Source organism: Anomaloglossus baeobatrachus, chromosome 2 (genome assembly GCF_048569485.1).
Source record: "Anomaloglossus baeobatrachus isolate aAnoBae1 chromosome 2, aAnoBae1.hap1, whole genome shotgun sequence".
Classification (NCBI taxonomy): Eukaryota; Metazoa; Chordata; class Amphibia; order Anura; family Aromobatidae; genus Anomaloglossus; species Anomaloglossus baeobatrachus.
The window spans coordinates 679,873,744-679,897,652 of record NC_134354.1 but is presented as its reverse complement, the minus strand read 5'-3'; the positions used below and the strand labels follow the sequence as shown (position 1 = coordinate 679,897,652).

At 45.8% G+C, this 23,909-nt stretch overlaps 1 protein-coding gene across 1 annotated transcript in view; it reads right to left on the bottom strand.

Moving 5' to 3' along the window:
- Nucleotides 1–13,338, bottom strand: part of PPP1R1A (protein phosphatase 1 regulatory inhibitor subunit 1A) — a 260,869-nt gene extending 247,531 nt beyond the window's left edge. Inside the window, exon 1 of the mRNA XM_075334515.1 lies at nucleotides 13,130–13,338. Coding sequence (XP_075190630.1) covers nucleotides 13,130–13,210 — 81 coding nt within the window. The 5' untranslated portion in view covers nucleotides 13,211–13,338. The remainder of the gene's footprint in view (nucleotides 1–13,129) is intronic.
- Between the last annotated feature and the right edge of the window lie 10,571 nt (nucleotides 13,339–23,909).

The window sequence follows — 23,909 nt, the reverse complement described above, 5'->3', positions numbered from 1 at the left end:
GGTGTTTGTGTTTATTTTCTTTAACTTACAGGTTAATCATGGAAGGTATCTCTGGGAGACGCCTGCCATCATTAACCTAGGACTTCGTGGCAGCTATGGGCTGCTGCCATTAACGCCTTATTTCCCCGATTGTCACTGCACCCGGGCAATTCGGGATGAGCCGGGCAGAGTCCCGGGACTGTCACATCTAACGTGGAGCTCTCCATCCTGAGAATACCAGCCTTCAGCCGTGTGGCTTTATCCTTGGCTGGTATCAAAATTGGGGGGGACCGCACATCGTTTTTTTTTTAATTATTTATGTATTTATTTTACTGCACGATATTGACCCACCCACCGGCGGCTGTGATTGGTTGCAGTGAGACAGCTGTCACTCAGCGTGGGGGCGTGTCTGACTGCCACCAATCATAGGCGCCGGTGGGCGGGGAAAGCAAGGAATATGAGATTGAATAATGAGTAGCCGGCATTTTCAAAAGAGGAAAAGCCGCCGGAGCTTGTGACAGCCGTGCAGCGCCGCGCTGGTGATCTGATCAGGGATCGGTGAGTATGAGAGAGGGGGAGAGACTGACCGATGGAAAGAGAGAGGGACAGACAGAGAAAGAGACCGACCGACAGACAGAGGGAGCCTGACCGACATCCACAGACAGAGATTGACCAACATTGACAAAGAGAGGCTGAAAAGACCTGCGTTTTGCTTGTCAAAAAAGCATGCGGAACGCAACAAAAATGCAGTCCAAGTGCATTTTAGTTGCGTTTTGACCCACATCATTGATTTCAATGCGTGTGCATTGAATTTTCGGACTTCTCATAGACTTTGCTGGGGAAGCAGAACGCATGCAATTTGGCACTGAAACGCTGCAGTTCAAAACGCAGCGTTAACACGGGAAAAAACGCAACGTGCACACACAGCTTTACAACCCCACGAATTACATGCCGGGCACTTTGTTATATCAATATTGGCAGTGCTGAATTGAGGGATGGTACTGTACTGTACGCAGGATATAGATGTGATATAGAAGATGAGGTCTAAGCAACATGTAACATTATATGTCAGCATAGCCTTCTATAAAAGCTTCTATTGTTTTCTGCATATGGAAAATCTCAGTCTTCAGAAGCAGAGATCTACTTTAATGTTGATATTAGGGAACTTTAGGCTGAAATTCTGACACATTTTTTAGCTTTCCACAGTTGTAAATAAAATAGTTGAGATGTGCTTCTTTTTATCATTAAGATTGAGATTAAACATTTACGATCTCACAAAAGAATAGCACTATAAATGTATTCCCTTATTACATCATTCTGCACTCTAGAAGCATTTCCGCCATACAATTCTTTGAAGCACCAACAGGGGAGATATTGTTGCCTCTCTTCTATATGATGTAAAACTATAAGTTCAGGTATACAGGAAGATGATGTGCAATCTCTATTTTACTAAATTGACAAAAGTAAATGGCTACTATTAGAGCACTTAAGGCTCATGCACATCATATTACAGCTATCTACAATCCGCGACATAAAATACCCTTTTCAGTATGCTACACCATATGGAGGCATGTGGAATGACAAACGCTTCATAGTAAGTGCTGCAGGAATGAAGGTGATTTATTAGGAAAATAGTTCTAAACCAGATTTATGAATTCTGCATTTTTAAATCAGCACTCCCACCAATTTTTTGTTTTCCTTTTAATATATTGCAATCATCATATTATACAGTAATGTACTATTTCTCATTTTGCCCTTCTACTCAGTTATTGTAATCATATTATACAGTAATGTGTAGTATTACTCATTATGCCCTTCTACCCAGTTAATTCTTCTCTTTTCTATTAGATTGATGACAACAACTTAGCTGAATCCTTCTAAGCTGTATGTAGAAACAGGGAGTCTCTTTTCCTTGCATGAGTCATCCTATCTTTCTCTTCAACTCTTGACCCAGCTGCTCCGTCCTCTTCTATGACAAAGACTTGGCAGTGATGACTCATGCAGGGAAAAGACATTTTGTGTTTCTACACAGAGCTTAGAAGAATTTAGCTAGTCTCTTTTTAATCACGTGATGACATAGACCTAACAGAAAAAAAGATTTAACGGGGTAGAAAAGCAAAATGATCAACTGTAAATACACAAGTCTAATCCCATCATCTTTATGTTTACTCCTACATTGCAATTTCATATCCCATGAATTGATTGTGAGCTTTGTGGTCCTTTAATAGGACTTTGTTTTGTTATTGCGTCCATAAACTTTGATATTAAAATGATAATACAGAACACATAATGTCTGGTTACATTAGAGAGTTACAGAGTTGATAGTATATTTACCAGCTTGTTGGATCTGGTACAAGTAGTGGCTCAGGGGAAGCTTCCTCATCTCATAAATTTATCAGTGATATGTTGTTTAAAGTGAAGCTCATTAGAGGCATGAACATGAAGTTTTACGAGGATAGCGATGCCATTGTTTGGAAGGTAACAAGGGTGAGGTGAGTTTTGGAGAGAACAGAATAAAAATAATTACCCTAAAAACAGTGAAGTTGATTACCTCTATCATTTTTCTCTCACTCTTTACAACACCATTGGCAAACTAAATGAAATTCAATTTTAATTATCATTATTATTGCTATGATTAGTCATGCCATATGAATAGGAAATATTAGTGCGGATATAAACAAAGCAAAATGCATAATAGTGCAATTCATTTTGTCTGTCATGTCTGTCTTTATTTTTTAATTCTTAAAATGTATCTTAAACTTAGAAACAAGAACTGACACCTAAAATAATACAGGGATGTTGGCACTTGAATATAAGGTCCCTTTTTGAGTAGTGATGGGCGATCCCCCGATGGTCGGGATCGGGGAGACTCGCCCGATCATTTTGTAAAGATCGAGATCGGGATAACATAATCTTGCATCTGATCCCCGATCTTCGACTTTACAGTTATGCGATGGGGCAGAGAGGCTGTAAAATAAAGAATACTATTAATATTAAACATTGTCATTATACTTACAGGTCCCGCAACGCGTTCTGCAGACTATGTCTCCTGGCTGCTTCTGTTTCCGAGTACGATCATCGCTGGGCTGCCCAGTAACTAAAGGACCTTTCGTGACGTCATAGCATGTTACCAGTCACGTGTGAATATTGTATTATCTCATTGGCTACAGACTGGTCACATGACTATGACGTCATGCAAGGTCCTGTAGTGTCAGTCAGCATGCTCACCGGTACTCGGTGCTCGCCTGAACATCTCAGTACTCTCGGTATACTTGGCGAGTGCCGTGTACCGGCGAGATGCTTGGGCACATGCTCGGCTCCCCCTCCCTACATGTTGGCGCTCTTTACAGAGTCAGCCCACATGCAGGGATTGGCTGACACACACTGTAATGCCACAGCTGGTGAATAGCAGCGCTGGAAATCAGGTGATCAGAGATCACCGTTGCTATAGAAACCCACTCATTAGGTTACTCTGGCAATGGTGGCAGCGGGGACGTCACCACTTACCAACCCGCAGCCTCTGCGTGATTACACTACATGGGGAGCAGCAGCGTTCTTCATCCCCCTATGCTGTCTGATATAGCAGAGCTAGATCAGTTGAAGAAGACAGAAGACCAGGATCGTGGAGAAGTGAGAGGGAGTAATAAAGATGGAGTCCCTAAGTGTGTCTGTGTATTTATTTCTAATAAAGTGTGACCACACCTCCCTGACGAAGGCTACGGCCGAAACACGTGTTGTTGTGGCTCAGCAGTGGTTCAATGGTGACAGGTAATTTACCCCTATGATGGGATCTTTTGTGGTATTTTCCCTTTGTTTTGCCTGTGATTGTGCCTTCTAATTTTGTGCAAACAGTCATTTAAAACCTTATGGTTTTTACTATGTGAGTGATAATCCAATTAACCTTTTGATAAAATTTTTGTATATCACATCCATTGAAATGTATTGTTATACCCAGTTCTGGGAACAGATAATTGAGATGTGTTACATATCTATATCTATAAATTAAATTTTTTATCTGTTTGCAATCCACTTGCTGATCCTTGTTGTGCTTTGGCACTTTATTCATTACTGTCCCCTGCTTTTTATTGTTTTGAATATAATCTTTAATAAAATAATATATTTTACTAGTGCATTGTCTATTGGCATTGGCTACATATAATATATATACAGTCATATGAAAAAGTTTGGGCACCCCTATTAATGTTAACCTTTTTTTCTTTATAACAATTTGGGTTTTTGCAGTAGCTTTTTCAGTTTCATATATCTAATAACTGATGGACTGAGTAATATTTCTGGATTCAAATGAGGTTTATTGTACTAACAGAAAATGTGCAATCTGCATTTAAACTAAATTTGACAGGTGCAAAAGTATGGGCACCTCAACATAAAAGGGACATTAATATTTTGTAGATCCTCCTTTTGCAGAAATCCCAGCCTCTAGTCGCTTCCTGTAGCTATTAATGAGTTCCTGGATCCTGGATGAAGGTATATTTGACCATTCCTGTTTACAAAACAATTCCAGTTCAGTTAAGTTTGAACTGGAATTGCTTCACGCTTCACATCATCCCACAGATTTTCAATGATATTCAGGTCTGGGGACTGGGATGGCCATTCCAGAACATTGTAATTGTTCCTCTGCATGAATGCCTGAGTAGATTTGGAGCTGTGTTTTGGATCATTGTCTTGCTGAAATATCTATCTCCTGCGTAACTTCAACTTCGTCACTGATTCTTGTACATTATTGTCAAGAATCTGCTGATACTAAGTTGAATCCATGCGACCCTCAACTTTAACAAGATTCCCGGTGCCGGCATTGGCCACACAGCCCCAAAGCATGATGGAACCTCCACCAAATTTTACTGTGGGTAGCAAGTGCTTTTCTTGGAATGCTGTGTTTTTTTGCCTCCATGCATAACGCCTTTTTGTATGACCAAACAACTCAATCTTTGTTTCATCAGTCCACAGGACCTTCTTCCAAAATGTAACTGGCTTGTCCAAATGTGCTTTTGCATACCTCAGGCGACTGTTTGTGGCGTGCTTGCAGAAACGGCTTCTTTTGCATCACTCTCCCATACAGCTTCTCCTTGTGCAACGTGCGCTGTATTGTTGACCGATGCACATTGACACCATCTGCAGCAAGATGAAGCTGCAGGTCTTTGGAGGTGGTCTGTGGATTGTCCTTGACTGTTCTCACCATTCTTCTTCTCTGCCTTTCTGATATTTTTCTTGGCCTGCCACTTCTGGGCTTAACAAGAACTGTACCTGTGTTCTTCCATTTCCTTACTATGTTCCTCACAGTGGAAACTGACAGTTTAAATCTCTGAGACAACTTTTTGTATCCTTCCCCTGAACAACTATGTTGAATAATCTTTGTTTTCAGATCATTTGAGAGTTGTTTTGAGGAGCCCATGATGCCACTCTTCATAGGAGATTCAAATAATAGAACAACTTGCAAGTGGCCACCTTAAATACCTTTTCTCATGATTGGATACACCTGCCTATGAAGTGCAAAGCTCAATGAGGTTACAAAACCAATTTAGTGCTTTAGTAAGTCAGTAAAAAGTAGTTAGGAGTGTTTAAATCAAGAAATTGATAAGGGCGCCCACACTTTTGCACCGGTCAAATTTTGTTTAAATGCGGATTGCACATTTTCTGTTAGTACAATAAACCTCATTTCAATCCAGAAATATTACTGAGTCCATCAGTTATTAGATATATGAAACTGAAATATCTGCTGCAAAAACCCAAATTGTTATAAAGAAAAAATGTTAACATTAATAGGGGTGCCCAAACCTGAATATCATTGAAAATCTGTGGGATGATGTGAAGCGTGAAGCAATTCCAGTTCAAACTTAACTGAACTGGAATTGTTTTGTAAACAGGAATGGTCAAATATACCTTCATCCAGGATCCAGGAACTCATTAATAGCTACAGGAAGCGACTAGAGGCTAAGATTTCTGCAAAAGGAGGATCTACAAAATATTAATGTCACTTTTATGTTGAGGTGCCCATACTTTTGCACCTGTCAAATTTAGTTTAAATGCAGATTGCACATTTTCTGTTAGTACAATAATAATATACTTAATAGGGGTGCCCAAACTTTTTCATATGACTGTATATATATATATATATATACACAGTATATATATATATATATATATATATATATATATATATACTGTATATACATGCACAATATATAGTTGTATACAAATAAATAATTTAAAAAAATGATGTAGCGCTCCATGGTAATTTTGATTCTCAGCGCAGATAGAGCGGACGGCTATGGGCTGTCACCCCCACCCCTATATGCCTGGCGTTACCTTGGGTGGCAATTAAAATACAGGGAAGCTCATTAATTTTTTTTCATTTAAAAACATTTTAAAAAAAATGCGTGGGCTCCAGCCGTATTTTGATCACCAGTCAGGTAAAGCAGGCAGCTGGGGACTGGGATTCTCGGCAGCCCACAGCCAACCCTGGAAATGGTGCATTGTATCTTAGCGACATTTCCAGGCACTTTACCTGGCTCGTCAGTGGCCCTGGTGCTGAGTGGCTCGCTGGGTAATAAAGGGGTTAATACCAGCTTTATATTCTCAGATGGTACTACGCCCAAAATTCATGGTGTCACACCAAATTAGACATGGCCACCATGAATTTCTAGTAAACAGTAAAAGAAAAAACACAACATGGTGAAAAAAGTTTTTATTAGAAATAAAACAAAAAAAAACATTTAGAGACTCCATCTTTATTACAAAAAATCCATAGTCCACAGGTACAGTAATGTCAACTCTGCTACATCACTCTGTACAGCAGCGGTTATATAGAGTGAGATGCAGGCTGACACTGAGGCCAGAGTTCCACTTACGTATGACTCGTGCAGTCTTGCATGAGCATCTCCCCAGGTATGAGCGCCGACCGCTCCTGTCTGGAGAGTGTGCGGCCATACCGGGTGATGCCGATGCGATACTAGCACAGTGACAGTCAAAATTCAGTTATCAGGACCTTCGAGACGTCATAGTTATGTGACCAGTCTGTAGCCAATGAGGTAATACAGAATTCACACATGACTGGGTCACATGGCTATGACGTCATTGAAGGTACTATAGTAGTCAGTGCTGGTTACTGGGCAGTACAGCAATGATCAGATGGATGCGGAAGCAGAAGCGCTGGGAGGCAGAGTCTGCAGAACGCGTCACGAGACCTGTAAGTGTGATCATAATGTTTTTAATAATGTTCATTTTTTTTTCAGTCCTTGGACCCGATCTGGACCCGATCTGTAACACGAGCTTCTCAGGAAAGCTCATGATCGGGCCCGTGTACACGATCACTATGTGATTGGTACGATCCCTGATCTTTACAGTTCCGGATCGTCCATCCCTACTTAGGAGGGATCTTAGAATTGTGGCTTTATTGTCTTTAAGGTACCTTAACATTCATAGAGCGTGATGTATGGATCTGGGAGTGTGAACATTTAACCTGCTCAGTTAAAGAAGCCTTCCTTTATTTGTTTTCATTAAATCTGCATGCATGTGTACGTAGTGTAGTATGTGTATGTTAATATAGTCACCTACCGCCACCTTCTCTGGTATCCAGCGTTGTTCTGCTCCTCTTCGCAGTGACGTCATCGGCATTCTTCAGACTCTCTGTATTGCTGTACGTGTGAGCCGGAAAACTTTTTTACAATATAAGTCTATAGAGCCTCATACTGATGCTCCATAGACTTACATTGTAAAAGTCACTTCCGGGTCATGAAGAACATAGTGTGACTGGGAGTGTCTGAAGAGCGGTGAAGTCACTGAGAAGAGGAGAAGAACAGCATTTCATACCGGAGAAGGTGGGGGTAGGTGATTATATTATCACACTCACACTATACGAGATACACATATACACACATTTAATGAAAAAAAAAAATTCATGGAAGGGTTTCTATAAATACAGATTTTATCAGCGACTGTTACCATGATGCACTATCTAATAGAAAACTGATTTAGACTTTTATCCACCTCTCTCCCTCTCTGAGTTATAGATCCGATACACAATAGAATAAAGTCAGCCAAACTCTCTGATATAGGCAACACATCGAATAGACAATCTAATGTCTATGGGAGTTTCTCAACTCTACTCCGTCAGATTATGGCGGGAATGAGAAGGATTTAGCACATTGGATTTATGACGGCTGATACTTTGGTTCCCTTGGATAGAAGATGCCACCAGAGATGTTCGACCGCAGCTCTCTCATGGAGAACACAGGAGTACTCCACTTAGCCAATGAAGAGGAGTTGGGTATGTGGGTATGATAGCCGATGGATGAACAATCATTTGGCCAACAGCTATCTAATGTGTATGAGGGGCTTTACACTATTATTCTATCCAAATCCAGTGGTTTACACTGACACTGCTTATTTCAGGCTGGCTTTATTTCCATAGCCAGCCAACATAAAGAGAATTGATTTTCAATACAGCAAATGCAGAATGATTATCAACTACAATCAATTAAGGCGTCATTGAGAAAAAAAAATCGTTAGGTAAATGGACTAGATATACGAAGAAAAATGCATTTCTTAATGAGAACAAATCTGAATTAAAGAATGTTGTATGAGATTAGAAAGATAGAGATTTTTTTGTCCAAAAATAGCAACACTCATGGGTTGAAACTCAAAGCCTTTCAATTAGAGGAGTATTTCCATTAATTAATACGATGGGCTTTTTATGTCATCACTCTATGGCTTTTAGCAGAAAACATCAAGGAAACTGGGACCACTTGAGCACCAAGTGGTCAGAGAGCTAATTTTCTAATCACAGACAACCCCTTTAAATAGGTTTAAATGTATATTTTATGTGAGGGATTAATATTTCTTACAATTATAGCTTTGTCTTGTACAATAAAGAAGTCCTCCTATGACCTTTTGTTCTCACCTCCCGCCGCCGTCTCCGGTATCTGATGCCGTTCTGCTTCTCTTCTCAGTGACATCATCGTAAATCACACGAGCTATATCAATCCATGAAGCAAAAGCCTCTTTTATAATGTAAGACTATGGAGCCTCGTTTTGATGTTCCATAGACTTAGGGGTACTTTGCACGTTGCGACATCGCTACTGCGATCTCGTCGGGGTCAAATCGAAAGTGACGCACATCCGGCGCCGGTAACGACGTTGCAACGTGTAAAGTTCTAGAAGTACCGATAAACGATCGCAAAAGCGTCGAAAATCGGTGGTCTGTGTAGTGTCGGTCATTTCTATAATTTCGCTGCAGCGACAGGTACGATGTTGTTCCTCGTTCCTGCAGCAGCACACATCGCTGTGTATGAAGCCGCAGGAGCGAGGAACATCTCCTTACCTGCAATGAGGAAGGAAGGAGGTGGGTGGGATGTTTACATCCCGCTCATCTCCGCCCCTTTGCTTCTATTGGCCGCCTGCTGTGTGACATTGCTGTGACGCCGCACGACCCGTCCCCTTAGGAAGGAGGCAGGTCGCCGGCCAGAGCAACGTCGCAGGGCAGGTAAGTGCGTGTGAACCTGCCGTAGCGATATTGTTCGCTACGGCAGCTATCACAAGATATCGCATCTGCGACGGGGCGGGGACTATAGCGCTCGGCATCGCAACAATCAGCTAGCGATGTTGCAGCGTGCAAAGTACCCCTTACATTGTAAAAGTGTCACACAGAGCACAGCATCTGCACTAATCTGACATCGCTGAGAAGAGACGTGCTGGATACTGGAGACAACAATTGATGGGTATATTAATACACACTACACTACATGTACATATACAAAGATTCAGTGAAAAAAAACTTTCAAAGGAGGGCTTCCTTAAAGGGAATCTGTCACCCTTTTTACCACCTAATCTGAGAGCAGCATAACATAAGGGCAGAGATCTTGATTCCAGCGATGTGTCACTTATTGGGCTACTTAGTGTATATTTTTATAAAATCACTGTTTAATCAGCAGTAGATTATCATTAGAGGACTCGGTGGCGTGATGCCAGGTAGTCCAGCATAGTCATGAGCCCTAAATAACTGTTAGGCTATGTGCCCACGGGAGCTCGCACCTGCGGATATATCCACGTACATCCACAGGTTTCCCGCAGCAGCTCCCCGGAATCCGCAGCTATACATAGCTACAGGATTCCTGTGAAATATCTGCGGGAAACCTGCGGACATTCATGCGACTTACCTGCGGAAGTACCGGCGTCTGTCTCCATAGTGGAGGGCCGGGAATTCCGCAGGTATTTCCGCAGGAATAATTGTCATGCAGTTATGTGTGGCTGTGGGACATTCGCAACATGTTCTGCAGCTGCACATACCTCAGCATGGACGCAGCACTCCCCATGTCCCACAGGATAACATGGGGAGTGTCTGTACTTGCTAAACCTGCGGATTTATCTAGAAAATCCAGATAAATCCACAGGTTTTCCGTGGCAAAACACGACAGCAAACAGCTCAGTAAGTGACACATTGCTTGAATCAGGGTCTCTGCCTCTACATTATGCTGCTCTCAGATGGGGGTGCAAAAATCTGGTGACAAATTCCCTTCAAATGACCAACACACAAAACCAACAATCCTGGCGCAAATACAGCACAGAAAATACTCAACTTAATTTTATTCAAGGGAACCCGTCAACTGATCCATGCTGCCAAAACCAAGGGCAGCATGAATTGTAGCCTGGTTGCAAAATTGCAGAATATATACTTTAAAGGGAACCAATCAACATGATTTTTGTATATAAGTAAAGCCAGTGCTATACCGAGACTATCAGGCGGATTCTATACATACCTGTAGCATAAGTAATATACAAACGATTCACTTTGTTTCTTGCAGGACCTGTGTGAGGTCATACCCATGTGACCAGAAGGGGCGGGGCCTCAGCCAACAAAGCTGGATACCAGGTCACATGGGTATGACCAGGTCCTGCAAGAGACAAAGTGAATTGCGGCCATCACACTGAAAGCTTAGCTACCAGGAGGAAATGAACTTTAGCCATAGAGGCGCGGCTGGAGCAGCTTCAGTCACCGCTCGGTCCATAGTGAGTGGCAGCTGTAACCAGCAGTGCATGAGATCTGAGCGGGCGGACACCGAGTCCCGGGTGTGGTTATAGCTGCTGCTTACTAGTGATGGTGGCATCTACATCCCAATGGACAGAGGGACCTCTGCTGATGTCAGGGCCATGTGACCAGAAAGGGGCGGGGCCTCCACTAACATTGCTCATACCAAGAACATTATTGTTCTAAGTCCATGTCGGCATAGATTTGATTATAATAGAAGTGGGGGTCTGGGTGTAAGACCCCCAGATGGGGGAGGGTGCATATGCATAGTGGACAGAAGGAAACATCACCACGCCCACCAAACAAGTCGTCACGCCCACTAAGGAAGCCGGTCACACCCACAGGTCCTTCTACCCACTGGGATTTAGCCACAACCTAGTAGTGATGGGCAATCCGGCTCTTTTTGGCAATCCGGTTTCCTTGGCTCTGCGCACCAAAAAGAGCTGGATGTTTTGGATCCTATTTGGATCCCTATAAAATATATATTCACACCAGGCAAACATATACTTAAGATGATAATAACACTGTCAAAACCACACCCACCAACAACAGACACACTTGGAGCAAGCCAATTACATTAATGAGTGGGCGGAATTTGGTATAAGTAGGTGGGGTTTAGCCACACAAACACCAAAATTTTACACCAAGTGAAATCCATTAAGAGAATTTAGTGGCTCTCAGTGGGCTCCCTTCATTTACAGCAGGGAGCCGGATCCTTGTCTTGGATCGTTCACAAACGATTCATCACTACTGAACGGTGACTGAAACCACTGCTCTATGGCTGAATGTCCAAAGCTGCGGGGAGGCATATAGCTAAGTTCTTCCCGGTAGATGGGCTGTTTTAGCATATTAGCAACCTGAAAATTAACCCCTTATCTGCAGGTTAATAGCATTTTTTTACATGGCAGGTTCCCTTTAAAGATCTGACCGGTGACCATAGCCGGAGCCTAGACTAGCCAAGCGCCAACCTGGCCGGCTACTCACAGCTCATACTGAGAGACCTGTCAATCACTTCTAGTAGCACTGGGGAAAGCTGTCCAGGGACAGCGCCGGACTAGCCTAGTCTCCAGTGTTGGTTCCCAGACAGATTTTTTAAGTATGTTTTCTCTGAAACACTGGCGGGTAACAAAAAGTATAACTGTCTGCAATCTGTGATTCCGGTTTAGTTGGCATGAATCAGATGACAGGTTCCCTTGAAGTCACTTTGTATTATAGTAACATTATGGCTGAGCAGATTACTACATATTATCCATTTCTTTGAGACTAATCGTTACAACAATGTATATTCTGAAATAGCAAAGCAAAATTTGTTGATAGCTTTCGGAGTTTAGTTAGAATATTTAGTAAAATTAACAAAACAGGTGACAAATCATAAACTCAGAAGAACCAGAAAGAGACTTGTGTGGATACAAAGCATATAGGAACCATCTCCAGTCCATACAGTGTGATAAGAGGTGACGCTATATGTGCAGAAGCCATACAGTCACTAATTGTATCACTGTCGTGGAGGTTACAATGTATCTCATTTATGTAAATATTTATTACTTCCCACTTTACAATAAAACACAACAATAACCCGGATACAACCTCTGTGCTATTTTATTGCTCAAATACTCTATAAACATTCTCATCCAAATTATTAACCATTTCCATCCTACAGCCAACGTGCATATAGCTCACAGCATGGAGGCGATGAATATCCATAGCAATGGTATTCCTTATTTATTAATATTCAGTATATTCATCACATGCTACACATTGGCACTCCCTTCTTGTAGGCACAGCTGCACAGCGAGCCCCATAGTGAGCGGTGGTACCAATCCAGAAGGATTTAATTACAGTTTGTAGTTGGCATGTGACCTTTCCAGTGTTGTAGCCCCCTCACTCCTCCGCTGGCACCATCGCCCCTCATCCCCAGACACCTTCCTCTTCTAATTCTCTCCCACCTTAGAGACATTTCCATTTAGATTTCTCATTTCTGTCACTTTCTTTCAGTTTTCCCATTTGCCTTTCCTCCAATCTCTCCTGTACAGGCAGCCCATCTCTATATAGATGTGACCATCCCATTCTATTAGTCTCTCTGATACAGAACATGATTGAGCTCCTCACCTGCTCCGCTGCCTCCGGGTCCAGATGTGGCTCCAGAAGTGGTACAGTGAACTGGATCTTCCTGGGACTGTTGGGCTCCATCCTCTGTGTGTCCTGCTTTATCCTGGGGTCAGTCACTTCTCTGCAGGGATCTGCTGCTGCTCAGCTTCTGCTTTCTGAGGTTACAAGGATTTTGCCAGCCCCTTATCTCCTCCTGTCTTCACTCTCAGAGCAGGGAGGAGGATGGGCTGAGCATAAGCAGCCAGTATTCCCCTGCTCCCCCTCCCTCCATACACAGACCATCATATGTTCACACACATGGCTCTGGAGTATAAGCTTCCATCAGTATATAAACACATATTGCCAGCGTGTATATTGTCTCCATTCTTGTGAATAAACTTAAAGGACATTAAAAGTTTCTGAACTGATTATTTCCTTCTGGCTGGATTCTTCAGGTAGAGCCGCCTGTCATGCATATACTTGTTTATTGGATGCTCCTGCGCTCCCATTATTCCAGCTGTCATGTTCCACTTATCTAATAGCTTCTCTTGTTTTTCTCATCTCCTCTTCTTTTTCCTCTTTAAAACTGACGTGTCCTTTTTCAGATATGAACAGTGTTGCTATACTAGATAATTCCTCCAAAAATCATGTGGCTATAGAGCAGAGGTCCTCAACCTCTATGACCTGGAGAGCCACACTGACCTCTGAGAGAAGGTTGCGAGCCACATCCAGCTCCTGGCCCTCACAGTAGTGATACCCAGAGCCTCCATCACTGGTATAATGACAGCCAATGGTTCTCTACACAAATCACACTGAGGCAGTATACCAAGATCCAGGGAATCCTAGCCCACCCCCATCTAGACCTGCTCTTCCATGAGGAGCTACTCACAAAAGTCATCATCTGAAAACCTGCTCTTCACAGCTTTTTGCTTATGCACCAAGCTGGCAGATGGCCACGAGCCACACATCACAGGCCTGGGAGCCACATGTGGTTCCCAAACTACAGGTTGGGAACCCCTGCTATAGAGGATGCATGGTAAAGTATTCACTATTACATTTTCTGCACTTAGGCTCAGGAGGTTTATGTTACTTTTATGTCACCACACTGTCCTTTATATAATGGTAAGAAAGGTTACATTGGGATCAGAGCATAAAGCAGCCAAAATCTTACCATGTCACAAGTAATGGCTCATTGCGCTGCCATGCCGTCACTTTATGATTCGGGTAGTTCCACCTATGGTACCCCTTCTTAACTTGAGAAATTGAATGAGTCACATCATTAGGGCAGCACTTAGGGGCACTTTGCACGCTGCGACATTGCTAGCCGATGCTTGCGATGCCGAGCTCGATAGTCCCCGCCCCCGTCGCACGTACGATATCTTGTGATAGCTGCCGTAGCGAACATTATCGCTACGGGAGCTTCACACGCACTTACCTACCCTGCAACATCGCTCTGGCCAGCGACCCACCTCCTTCCTAAGGAGGCGGGTTGTGCGGCGTCACAGCGACGTCACACGGCAGGCGGCCAATCAAAGCGGAGGGGCGGAGATGAGCGAGATATAACATCCCGCCCACCTCCTTCCTTCCGCATAGCCGGTGGAGGCTGGTAAGGAGATGTCCTTAAGAATTTGCTGTCTCTGCACAGAAGAAAATTATAAGGGGATGCAGCACTACACCAGGATCACCTTCATTTTCAAGATTGGGAAGGGTCCCAGAGGTCAGACCCCACTGATTAAAGAGTGATTATGGCGTATCCTAGGAAAACCCTAGAAAAACTTTAAATCAGTATTCACAATCGTGTCTCACTTTATGTTTGGGGTTGTTTTCATATATGCTTTTGTGGCGCCCCAGGACCTGGTCGCCACAACAGCATTGCCCCTCCAAAGGGTTAATGCTGAGCCTGGAGGTAATTGGGAGGTCTATTGGCCAGTAAGTTTAACATCCAACGCAGTTCCTCCCTCAGGCCAGCAGGGGGAGCTCTGAACCTGGAGTTCCAGGGAGCATTCCTTAAGTCTGACCTGAGGGAGGAGTTAGTAATCAGTCTGTGGAAAGAAAGCAGAGAGAGCAGACGCAGAGTGTGCTGTCTTGTGGAACTGGGGCCTGGAGCTGGAATAGCTTGGCCCAGTGAAGCAAGATTTGCAGAGAGGCACAGAAGAGACTCAGACATCGGAGTCTGTAGTTGCCAGGGTATAAAATCCTTCCCTGGTGGCCGAATCCGGAGGGCAGGAGAGCTGCAAGCCCCCTGGCCCATAAGCAATCTGGAGGTACAGCTGCAGTCCAAGGGCCCGGTGTGGACTCCAGCAGAGAAGCACCAGAGAGGGCCTGCACAGCCTACCACACAGAAAAAGGGACGAACCACCGGTCCCAGCAGCAAGAGGGCCATTGCCAATCCAGAGAGCAGGGTCCTATAACAGTAAGGAAAGAACAGGAGTAGGCCTCATACTCATCTGGCCAAAAAGATACCTCAGTTACTTCCAGGCCGTCCGGAGCCCTCTACCACCTGTAACGGTCTCCCAGGACTAACCATTTGCAAAGTAAAAGAGGAGAAGGTAAAGAGACTGTTGTTTGTGTCCGGTCCTTTCACCCGGAGGCCTCACACAGCAGCGGCGGCTTAATAGCCGCAAACCACAGGTGGCGTCACGATAAATATGAACTTTATTCACCCCAAGTCACCAGCCATATTAATTGACACCCACCAGGGCCACGGAGCCGGGCCCCGCCACCACTGACGACCCCCGGACTAGTCCGGCCCGGCACCGGGTGTCCCATAGCCCTGGGGTGGGCGAGTCACTTTCATGGTTAATTTCTATGCTATACTACTAGACAAATTGGATCACATGAAAATTATTATTAGAAAGACCTGTTGGTGAGCTCTCATATTTAGAGATGAGCAAACCCGAGGTTTGGTGTTCGTACCAATCACAGACTTTATAAAAAATCCCAGAGTTACATATGAAAAACACTCACGTTAGCATCGTTGTGCTCAGGTACACTCAGTGCTCGGTCCAGTGTGCGCCACTTGTAGTGTTTGAACGGCTCACATTGGGGGTAACAACAGCATGATCTGATGTAGCGTGCATCTACCAAAAAAAATGGAAAATCCCTGCCCACCTGTAAGAAGGTGGTCAGCAGATCAAAAACTTCCCTCTGAAGACACTGACCATAATGTTTCAAGGCTGCTTTACATACAACGATATCGCTAGCGATCTCAGTAGTGATGTGACACGGCCAGATCGTTGTCACGATTTGCCGAGATTGCTCATAGGTCGTTTTGTAGCGGTCACACGTACACATCTCACCACCAACGCTACATCGTTCAGCGATATATTGTTTGACCAAGGCAGTCATGTGGATGTTGTTCGTCGTTGGAAGGGTGTCAAACATAGCAATATGTCTGCTGCGTTCCAAACGACGAACAATATTTTGAAACTGAACGACGTGTCAACGATCAACGATCAACCCTATTTGCGATAGTTCGGAGTCGAATGTAGGTGCCACACGCAATGATGTCGCTAACGATGACAGAAGTGCGTCACGAAAACCCCGACGACATATCGTCAGATAAATCGTAGTATGTAAAGCGGCCTTTATTGTATTTAATGTTGAGTATGTTGTAAGTGCTGCCGCTTGTAATGTGGCAGAGCGTCAGAAGTGTGCGGCCCCCATCACCTAGCACTAAGGCCTGGTAGGACTTTAGTAGATATTTGATGTAACTGTGTATTTCATGTAATATGTATAAGGTGTAATCAGGGTCGGCTCCTGGTTTTTGTGGGCCCTGGGTGAAAGAGTCTCAGTGGGCCCCATCCACACATAGACATGCACAGATACATACACATACAGGTATACATACACATATATATTTAAAGAGAAATTCACATAAACACATATAAATAAACATAAATCTAGACACAGTCATATACTCTAATTTACCGCCCCACGCTCGGCCGCAGCCGAGCCGCTGGGATCTGGGCTCGTTCGGTGGGTGGCTCGAGCGCCTCCGGATCCGGGGGTTGTTGGCGATCTCCATGGGGGTGGTGGTTAGGTAGGTGTACGGCCGAGCCGTGTTTTGAGTTCGTGACGCCACCCACGGGGCGTGGTGAAGGTGTATACACCACCGCTGCAATTACGGGGCACCCGGGGGAGATGGTCATGCAGCAAGATGTTTACCCCTCCATGGGCAGGGATGGTGGCCCCGGGACCTGTTTGGGAAGCATGTAATGGCTGGGCGGTGCAGGGCGGCACGCGGCCGGATGGCACCATTGTACTCACTATGACAGATACACCGGAGTCTCTGGTAAACCAAAAAGGATGGTGGTCGGTGCCCGCAGCCGGCTGCGTCTGGTCCCCCACCAGGTTGGTGGTCCCCGCCTTTTTCTTGCACCTCTTTAGTAGATTCTGACTGCCTACGCTTCAGCTTCAAGAGTCCGCTCCCCGGCGTGTATGTGTCGGGAGAGCCAGTTTTGCCCGCAGGCGCTGGGCCGTGGGATCTCTCTGCCTGTGCGGTGGCTTTCTATCCCCCTCGGTAGGCTGTTGCCGTCTTTCGGGTCTTGGGACGGGAGAGGACCTAAGGTCCAGACCTCAATCAGTAAATTCGACGTGGTCCAGTGGTTTCTGGACCTCGTTCTGGGTCTGAGTACCCTTCCTGGTGCTCCGGTTTCCAGTTGGTTCCCCACTTCGGTACTGGCAGGCCACTACCCTGTCCCGGTCCCTTACAGTTCCACCAGCCGTCTTCCCGGCTCCTGCAGGCAGCAACCACCATCTGCCTCCTGGCCACAGGGTATCCAGGCTACGACCCAGATCCCTGACAGACGTTTACACTTTGCTACCACTCTCCTCCCTAACAGACTTCCTAGTAGAAACTGTCTACTTTTCCCGCCTTAGGCTCTCTGAACTCCTCGGTATGTGTGGCCAACCACCTGGCTCCGCCCCCTGGTGTGAACGTTAAGACCTGAGAGGGGTGACTCAGGGTTTTTAGGTTGGCTGCTGTCACCTTTTTAGGGGGATGGGTGTAATGCAAGGGCCTACCTGTGACCACCTGGCTAGTCCAGGGCGTCACACTGACATACATAGATATATACATCATACATACACACAGACACATTAGAGATATTTCTAATATTGGGAAGCCGGCAACAGCCTCATTCACCTCCCCCACTTGTCTCCATCCAGCTCCTCCTGGGCATGTGTCTGTGCCACGCTGATTGGTGGCCGTCACTAACAGACATGGCCGCACATAGAGAACACTAACACTGCTGTATATACATCACAAAAGAGGCTGGAGACATACACATTACTGGGGGGCATACATATTACTGAGGAAAAGGGTTTACAACAATGGGGGCCATACAGCTCCAGTGGGGGGCATACAGCTCTAGAGTGAGGCAGTAGCTCTGGGGTGGGGGGACAAACAGCTCTGAGGTGGGGGTTACATGCAGCTCTGGGGGTATACAACTCTGGGGTGGGGGGGGACATACAGCTCTGGGCGGTATACAGCACTGGGGTGGGGGACATACAGCTCTGAGGGGGTATACAGCAGCGGGGTGGAGGGGACATACAACTCCTGGAGTATAGTAGTATGCAGCCCCCATATTCCTCCATATAGTGTTATGAAGCCCCCATAGTCCTCCATATAGCATTATTTAGACCCATGTAGCATTATGCAGCCCCCCTATTGCACAGTGCACAGTATTGCACAGTACAGACCCAGATAGCATTAGGCACCCTCATGTAGTGCACAGCCCAATATAGCACAGTGCAGACCCAGATAGCATTAGGCAGCTTTATGTAGTATACAGCCCGTATATAGCACAGTACAGACCCAGATAGCATTAGGCACCTTCATGTAGTATACAGCAAGGAGATACAGTAGTACAGTGCAGAGCCAGATAGCATTAGGCACCTTCATGTAGTATACAGTCAGGATATAGTACAGTGCAGAGCCAGATAGCATTAGGCAGCTTCATGTAGTATACAGCAAGGATATAGCACATTACAGAGCCAGATAGCATTAGGCACCTTCATGTAGTATACAGCAAGGATATAGTACAGTACAGAGCAAGATAGCATTAGGCACCTTCATATACTATACAGCCCGTATATAGCACAGTACAGACCCAGATAGCATAAGGCACCTTCATGTAGTATACAGCAAGGATATAGTTCAGTGCAGAGCCAGATAGCATTAGGCACCATCATGTAGTATACAGCCCGTATATAGCACAGTACATACCCAGATAGCATTATGCACCTTCATGTAGTATACAGCAAGGATATAGCATAGTATACAGTAGACCCAGATAGCATTAGGCACCTTAATGTAGTATACAGCCCCATATAGCACAGTACAGACTCAGATAGCATTAGGCAGCATCATGTAGTATACAGCCCCATATAGCACAGTGCAGAGCCAGATAGCATTAGTCACATGCATGTAGTATACAGCCCCATATAGCACAGTGCAGATCCAGATAGCATTAGGCACCTTCATGTAGTATATAGCCCTATATAGCACAGTGCACAGCCAGATAGCATTAGTCACATGCATGTAGTATACAGCCCCATATAGCACAGTGCAGATCCAGATAGCATTAGGCACCTTCATGTAGTATACAGCCCCATATAGCACAGTGCACAGCCAGATAGCATTAGGTACCTTCATGTAGTATATAGCACAGTGCAGAGCCAGATAGTAGTAGGCACCTTCATGTAGTATATAGCCCCATATAGCACAGTGCAGAGCCAGATAGTATTAGGCACCTTCATGTAGTATACAGCCCCATATAGCACAGTGCACAGCCAGATAGCATTAGGTACCTTCATGTAGTATATAGCCCTAAATAGCACAGTGCAGAGCCAGATAGTATTAGGCACCTTCATGTAGTATATAGCCCCATATAGCACAGTGCAGAGCCAGATAGCATTAGGCACCTTCATGTAGTATACAGCCCAATATAGCACAGTGCAGAGCCATATAGCATTAGGCACCTTCATGTAGTGCACAGCCCGTATATAGCACAGTGCAGAGCCAGATAGCATTAGGCACCTTCATGTAGTATATAGCCCTATATAGCACAGTGCAGAGCCAGATAGCATTAGGCACCTTCCTGTAGTATATAGCCCTATATAGCACAGTGCAGAGCCAGATAGTATTAGGCACCTTCATGTAGTATATAGCCCCATATAGCACAGTGCAGAGCCAGATAGCATTAGGAACCTTCATGTAGTGCACAGCCCGTATATAGCACAGTGCAGAGCCAGATAGAATTAGGCACCTTCATGTAGTATATAGCCCTATATAGCATAGTGCAGAGCCAGATAGAATTAAGCAACTTCATGTAGTATATAGCCCTATATAGCACAGTGCAGATCCAGATAGTATTAGACACCTTCATGTAGTATACAGCTCCATATAGCACAGTGCAGAGCCAGATAGCATTAGGAACCTTCATGTAGTGCACAGCCCGTATATAGCACAGTGCAGAGCCAGATAGAATTAGGCACCTTCATGTAGTATATAGCCCTATATAGCACAGTGCAGAGTCAGATAGTATTAGGCACCTTCATGTAGTATACAGCCCCATATAGCACAGTGCAGAGCCAGATAGTATTAGGCACCTTCATGTAGTATACAGCCCCATATAGCACAGTGCAGAGCCAGATAGCATTAGGCACCTTCATGTAGTATACAGCCTCATATAGCACAGTGCAGAGCCATATAGCATTAGGCACCTTCATGTAGTGCACAGCCCGTATATAGCACAGTGCAGAGCCAGATAGCATTAGGCACCTTCATGTAGTATATAGCCCTATATAGCACAGTGCAGAGCCAGATAGCTTTAGGCACCTTCCTGTAGTATATAGCCCTATATAGCACAGTGCAGAGCCATATAGCATTAGGCACCTTCATGTACAGTAGTATACAGCCCCCATGGTTGTCTGGCCACAGTGATGAAATACATACTCACTTCTCGTTCTCCCGCTGCTCTCCGGTCTCCTCGGCGCATCCACTACTGTCGCTCGCTCTGACCTCTCAGCATGCGCACAGTGATGACGTTACCGCGCTCCGCTGCAGTCCTGTCAGAGTGCCGACAGTCACAGCGGGGATAATGATAAGACAGGCAGCGCACCACTCACTCTCTCATCATTGCTTTCAATTTTATCGGCAACTGCGATGCTGATTCAATTGAGAGTGCGATCCTCAGCGGGGGGGGGGAGGGCGGTCACAGCGCAGGTACGGGGACACCCTGAGTAGCGGTGAGACACTCCTGCCACCGCGAGTGGGCCCCCTGGCAGCCCAGGGTCCCGGCATTTGACCGGGTTTGCCGGGTGCTGATGCCAGCCCTGGGTGAAATGTTCTAGTATAGTAAGGTCTGACAATGCTTAGGACAAGAGAGTGTTATTTAAACAAACCGCAAAAGTGATAGTAAACTGAAGCTGATGGTTAGGATGCAGAGCTGGGTATCTCAGCCGCATCCCACAGCAAGTACACCAGGGGTTAAGGAAATAGTGATGTGTCAGTCGCAAACGACACAAAGATCCGGCTCCCTGCTGACTGACTGGAGCCGGATCCCCAGTGAGTGCCACTAAATTCTCTTAATGGCTCTTACCGCCGCTGAAACCCTGCCCACTCAACAATCAAATTGATCCCTGGTAAGTGGGCGGGGTTTAGCCACGGGTGGGCGGGGTTTCAATAGCGTTACTATAATCTTAAATATGTGTTCACCTGGGATGAACACATATTTAATAGGGAGCCATGAACGATCTGAAAGAGCCAACTCTTTTTGGTGAGCAGAGCCATGGGAACCGGATCACTGAAAAGAGCCGGACTGCCCTTCACTATAAGGAAAAGATTTAGCCCCTGGGAGGAGTTTAGAGGCATAAGTCTCTGGGACAGGAAAAAGTTAGGGGAGAAGAAGATGGCTGCTTAAGGAAGAAGGTGTGAGGAGTGACAGGGTCTGACCGGTCCCCCTAAAGGCAGATCTCTGTTGTCGGTGGGACTGCTGGGCGAATATAAGGGAATGCCGGACCCTGAGATAAGAAACAATGGAGAGCTGGGGCCCAAAGAAACAGGCAGGGCTACGCCAGTCTGCTAATAAGGAAGTGACTCGCCCATCCCAGGGATATGGGACACCCGGTGCCGGGCCGGACTAGTCCGGGGGTCGTCAGTGGTGGCGGGGCCCGGCTCCGTGGCCTTGGTGGGTGTCAGTTAAATATGGCTGGTGACTTGGGGTTTGTGTTCGTGACGCCACCTGTGGTATGCGGCTATTAAGCCGCCGCTGCTGTGTTTGGCCTCCGGGGTAATGATATGGCAGCAATGGTGGTACTGCTCCCCACAGGTGGAGCGGTGCCCCGGGGACACTGTTGGTGCTCGTGAGAGTCTATGGTGTGGTGTGGATAACACGGTGCAGGGCCGACAGGCAGTGAAAGAAACAGGCACAAACAACAGTCTCTTTACCTTCTCCTCTTTTACTTCACAAACGGTTAGTCCTGGGAGACCGTTACAGGTGGTAGAGGGCTCCAGCCGGCCTGGAAGTAACTGAGATGTCGTTTTGGCCAGATGAGTATGAGGCCTACTCCTGTTCTTTTCCTTACTGTGATAGGACCCTGCTCTCTGCATTTAGCAATGGCCCTCTTTCTGCTGGGACCGGTGGTACGTCCCTTTCCCTGTGTGGTAGGCTGCACAGACCCTCTCTGGTGCTTCTCTGCTGGAGTCCACACCGGGCCCTGATGATGCAGCTGTACCTTCGGGCTGTTTATGGGCCAGGTGCTTGCAGCTCTCCTGCCATTCGGATTCGGCTACCAGGGAGTATTTTAGGCCCTGGTGGCCACAGACTCCGATGTCCGAGTCTCTTCTGTGCCTCTCTGCTCCTCCTGTTTCACTGGGCCAAGTTGCTCCAGCTCTAGGCCCTAGTTCCACAGGACAGCACACTCTGCGTCTGCACTCTTTGCTTTCTCCTACAGACTGAACACTAACTCCTCCCTCAGGCCAGACTTAAGGAATGCTCCCTGGAACTCCAGGTTCAGAGCTCCCCCTGCTGACCTGAGGGAGAACTGCGTTGGATGTTAAACTTACTGGCAAATAGACCTCCCAATTACCTTCAGGCTCAGCATTAACCCTTTGGAGGGGCAATGCTGTTGTGGCGACCAGGTCCTGGGGCGCCACACTCCCACTTAGTTAAACTCAGTACTCCCGGACTGAAGAAAACAAAACAAGATATAACATGTTATAACCTTAAACAACTATAAGAGTCCAGTGTGGCTCCCTGCCGGGTGTCCATTACACTGCTCCATGGGGGACCCGCCGCGATAAAACCCCCAACGTAGGCTCTGGGCGTGCGTCAGAGCATTGCTGAGCCCACTCTATGGACGCCGGACGGGTTTTTCTTCGGGGGTGTTGAGCACACTGATGCTAACTATGAACAATTAAAGTGTTGGCCACTCATAGTCCAGTGGCCCAATTGTCCATTTACTTAATCACCTAAGACAAAAAACATTTTATACAAGACATTTCAACTAACTATATACATTCTGTTAGGTATTTTACTTTCTATGTTCTATACCTCGGAGGGGGCTGTCCCCGAGTGCTACGTTTGGACCGGCGTAGCTCTGGGGTTTGTCCCTGACTACTTGGAGTGTCTGCCCCCTCCGTGTTACTGGTAGGCCTAACCCTGACAGGTATGCGTGTTGGTTGCCTACGGGGTCTCAGATTCGCCAAGGGTACGACAGGTTCACCACTGGCAGGGGGTTGATTCTCCTGTTCAACTGCTGGCGTGTCATCTGGTGTTGGGACGGACAGTTCCTT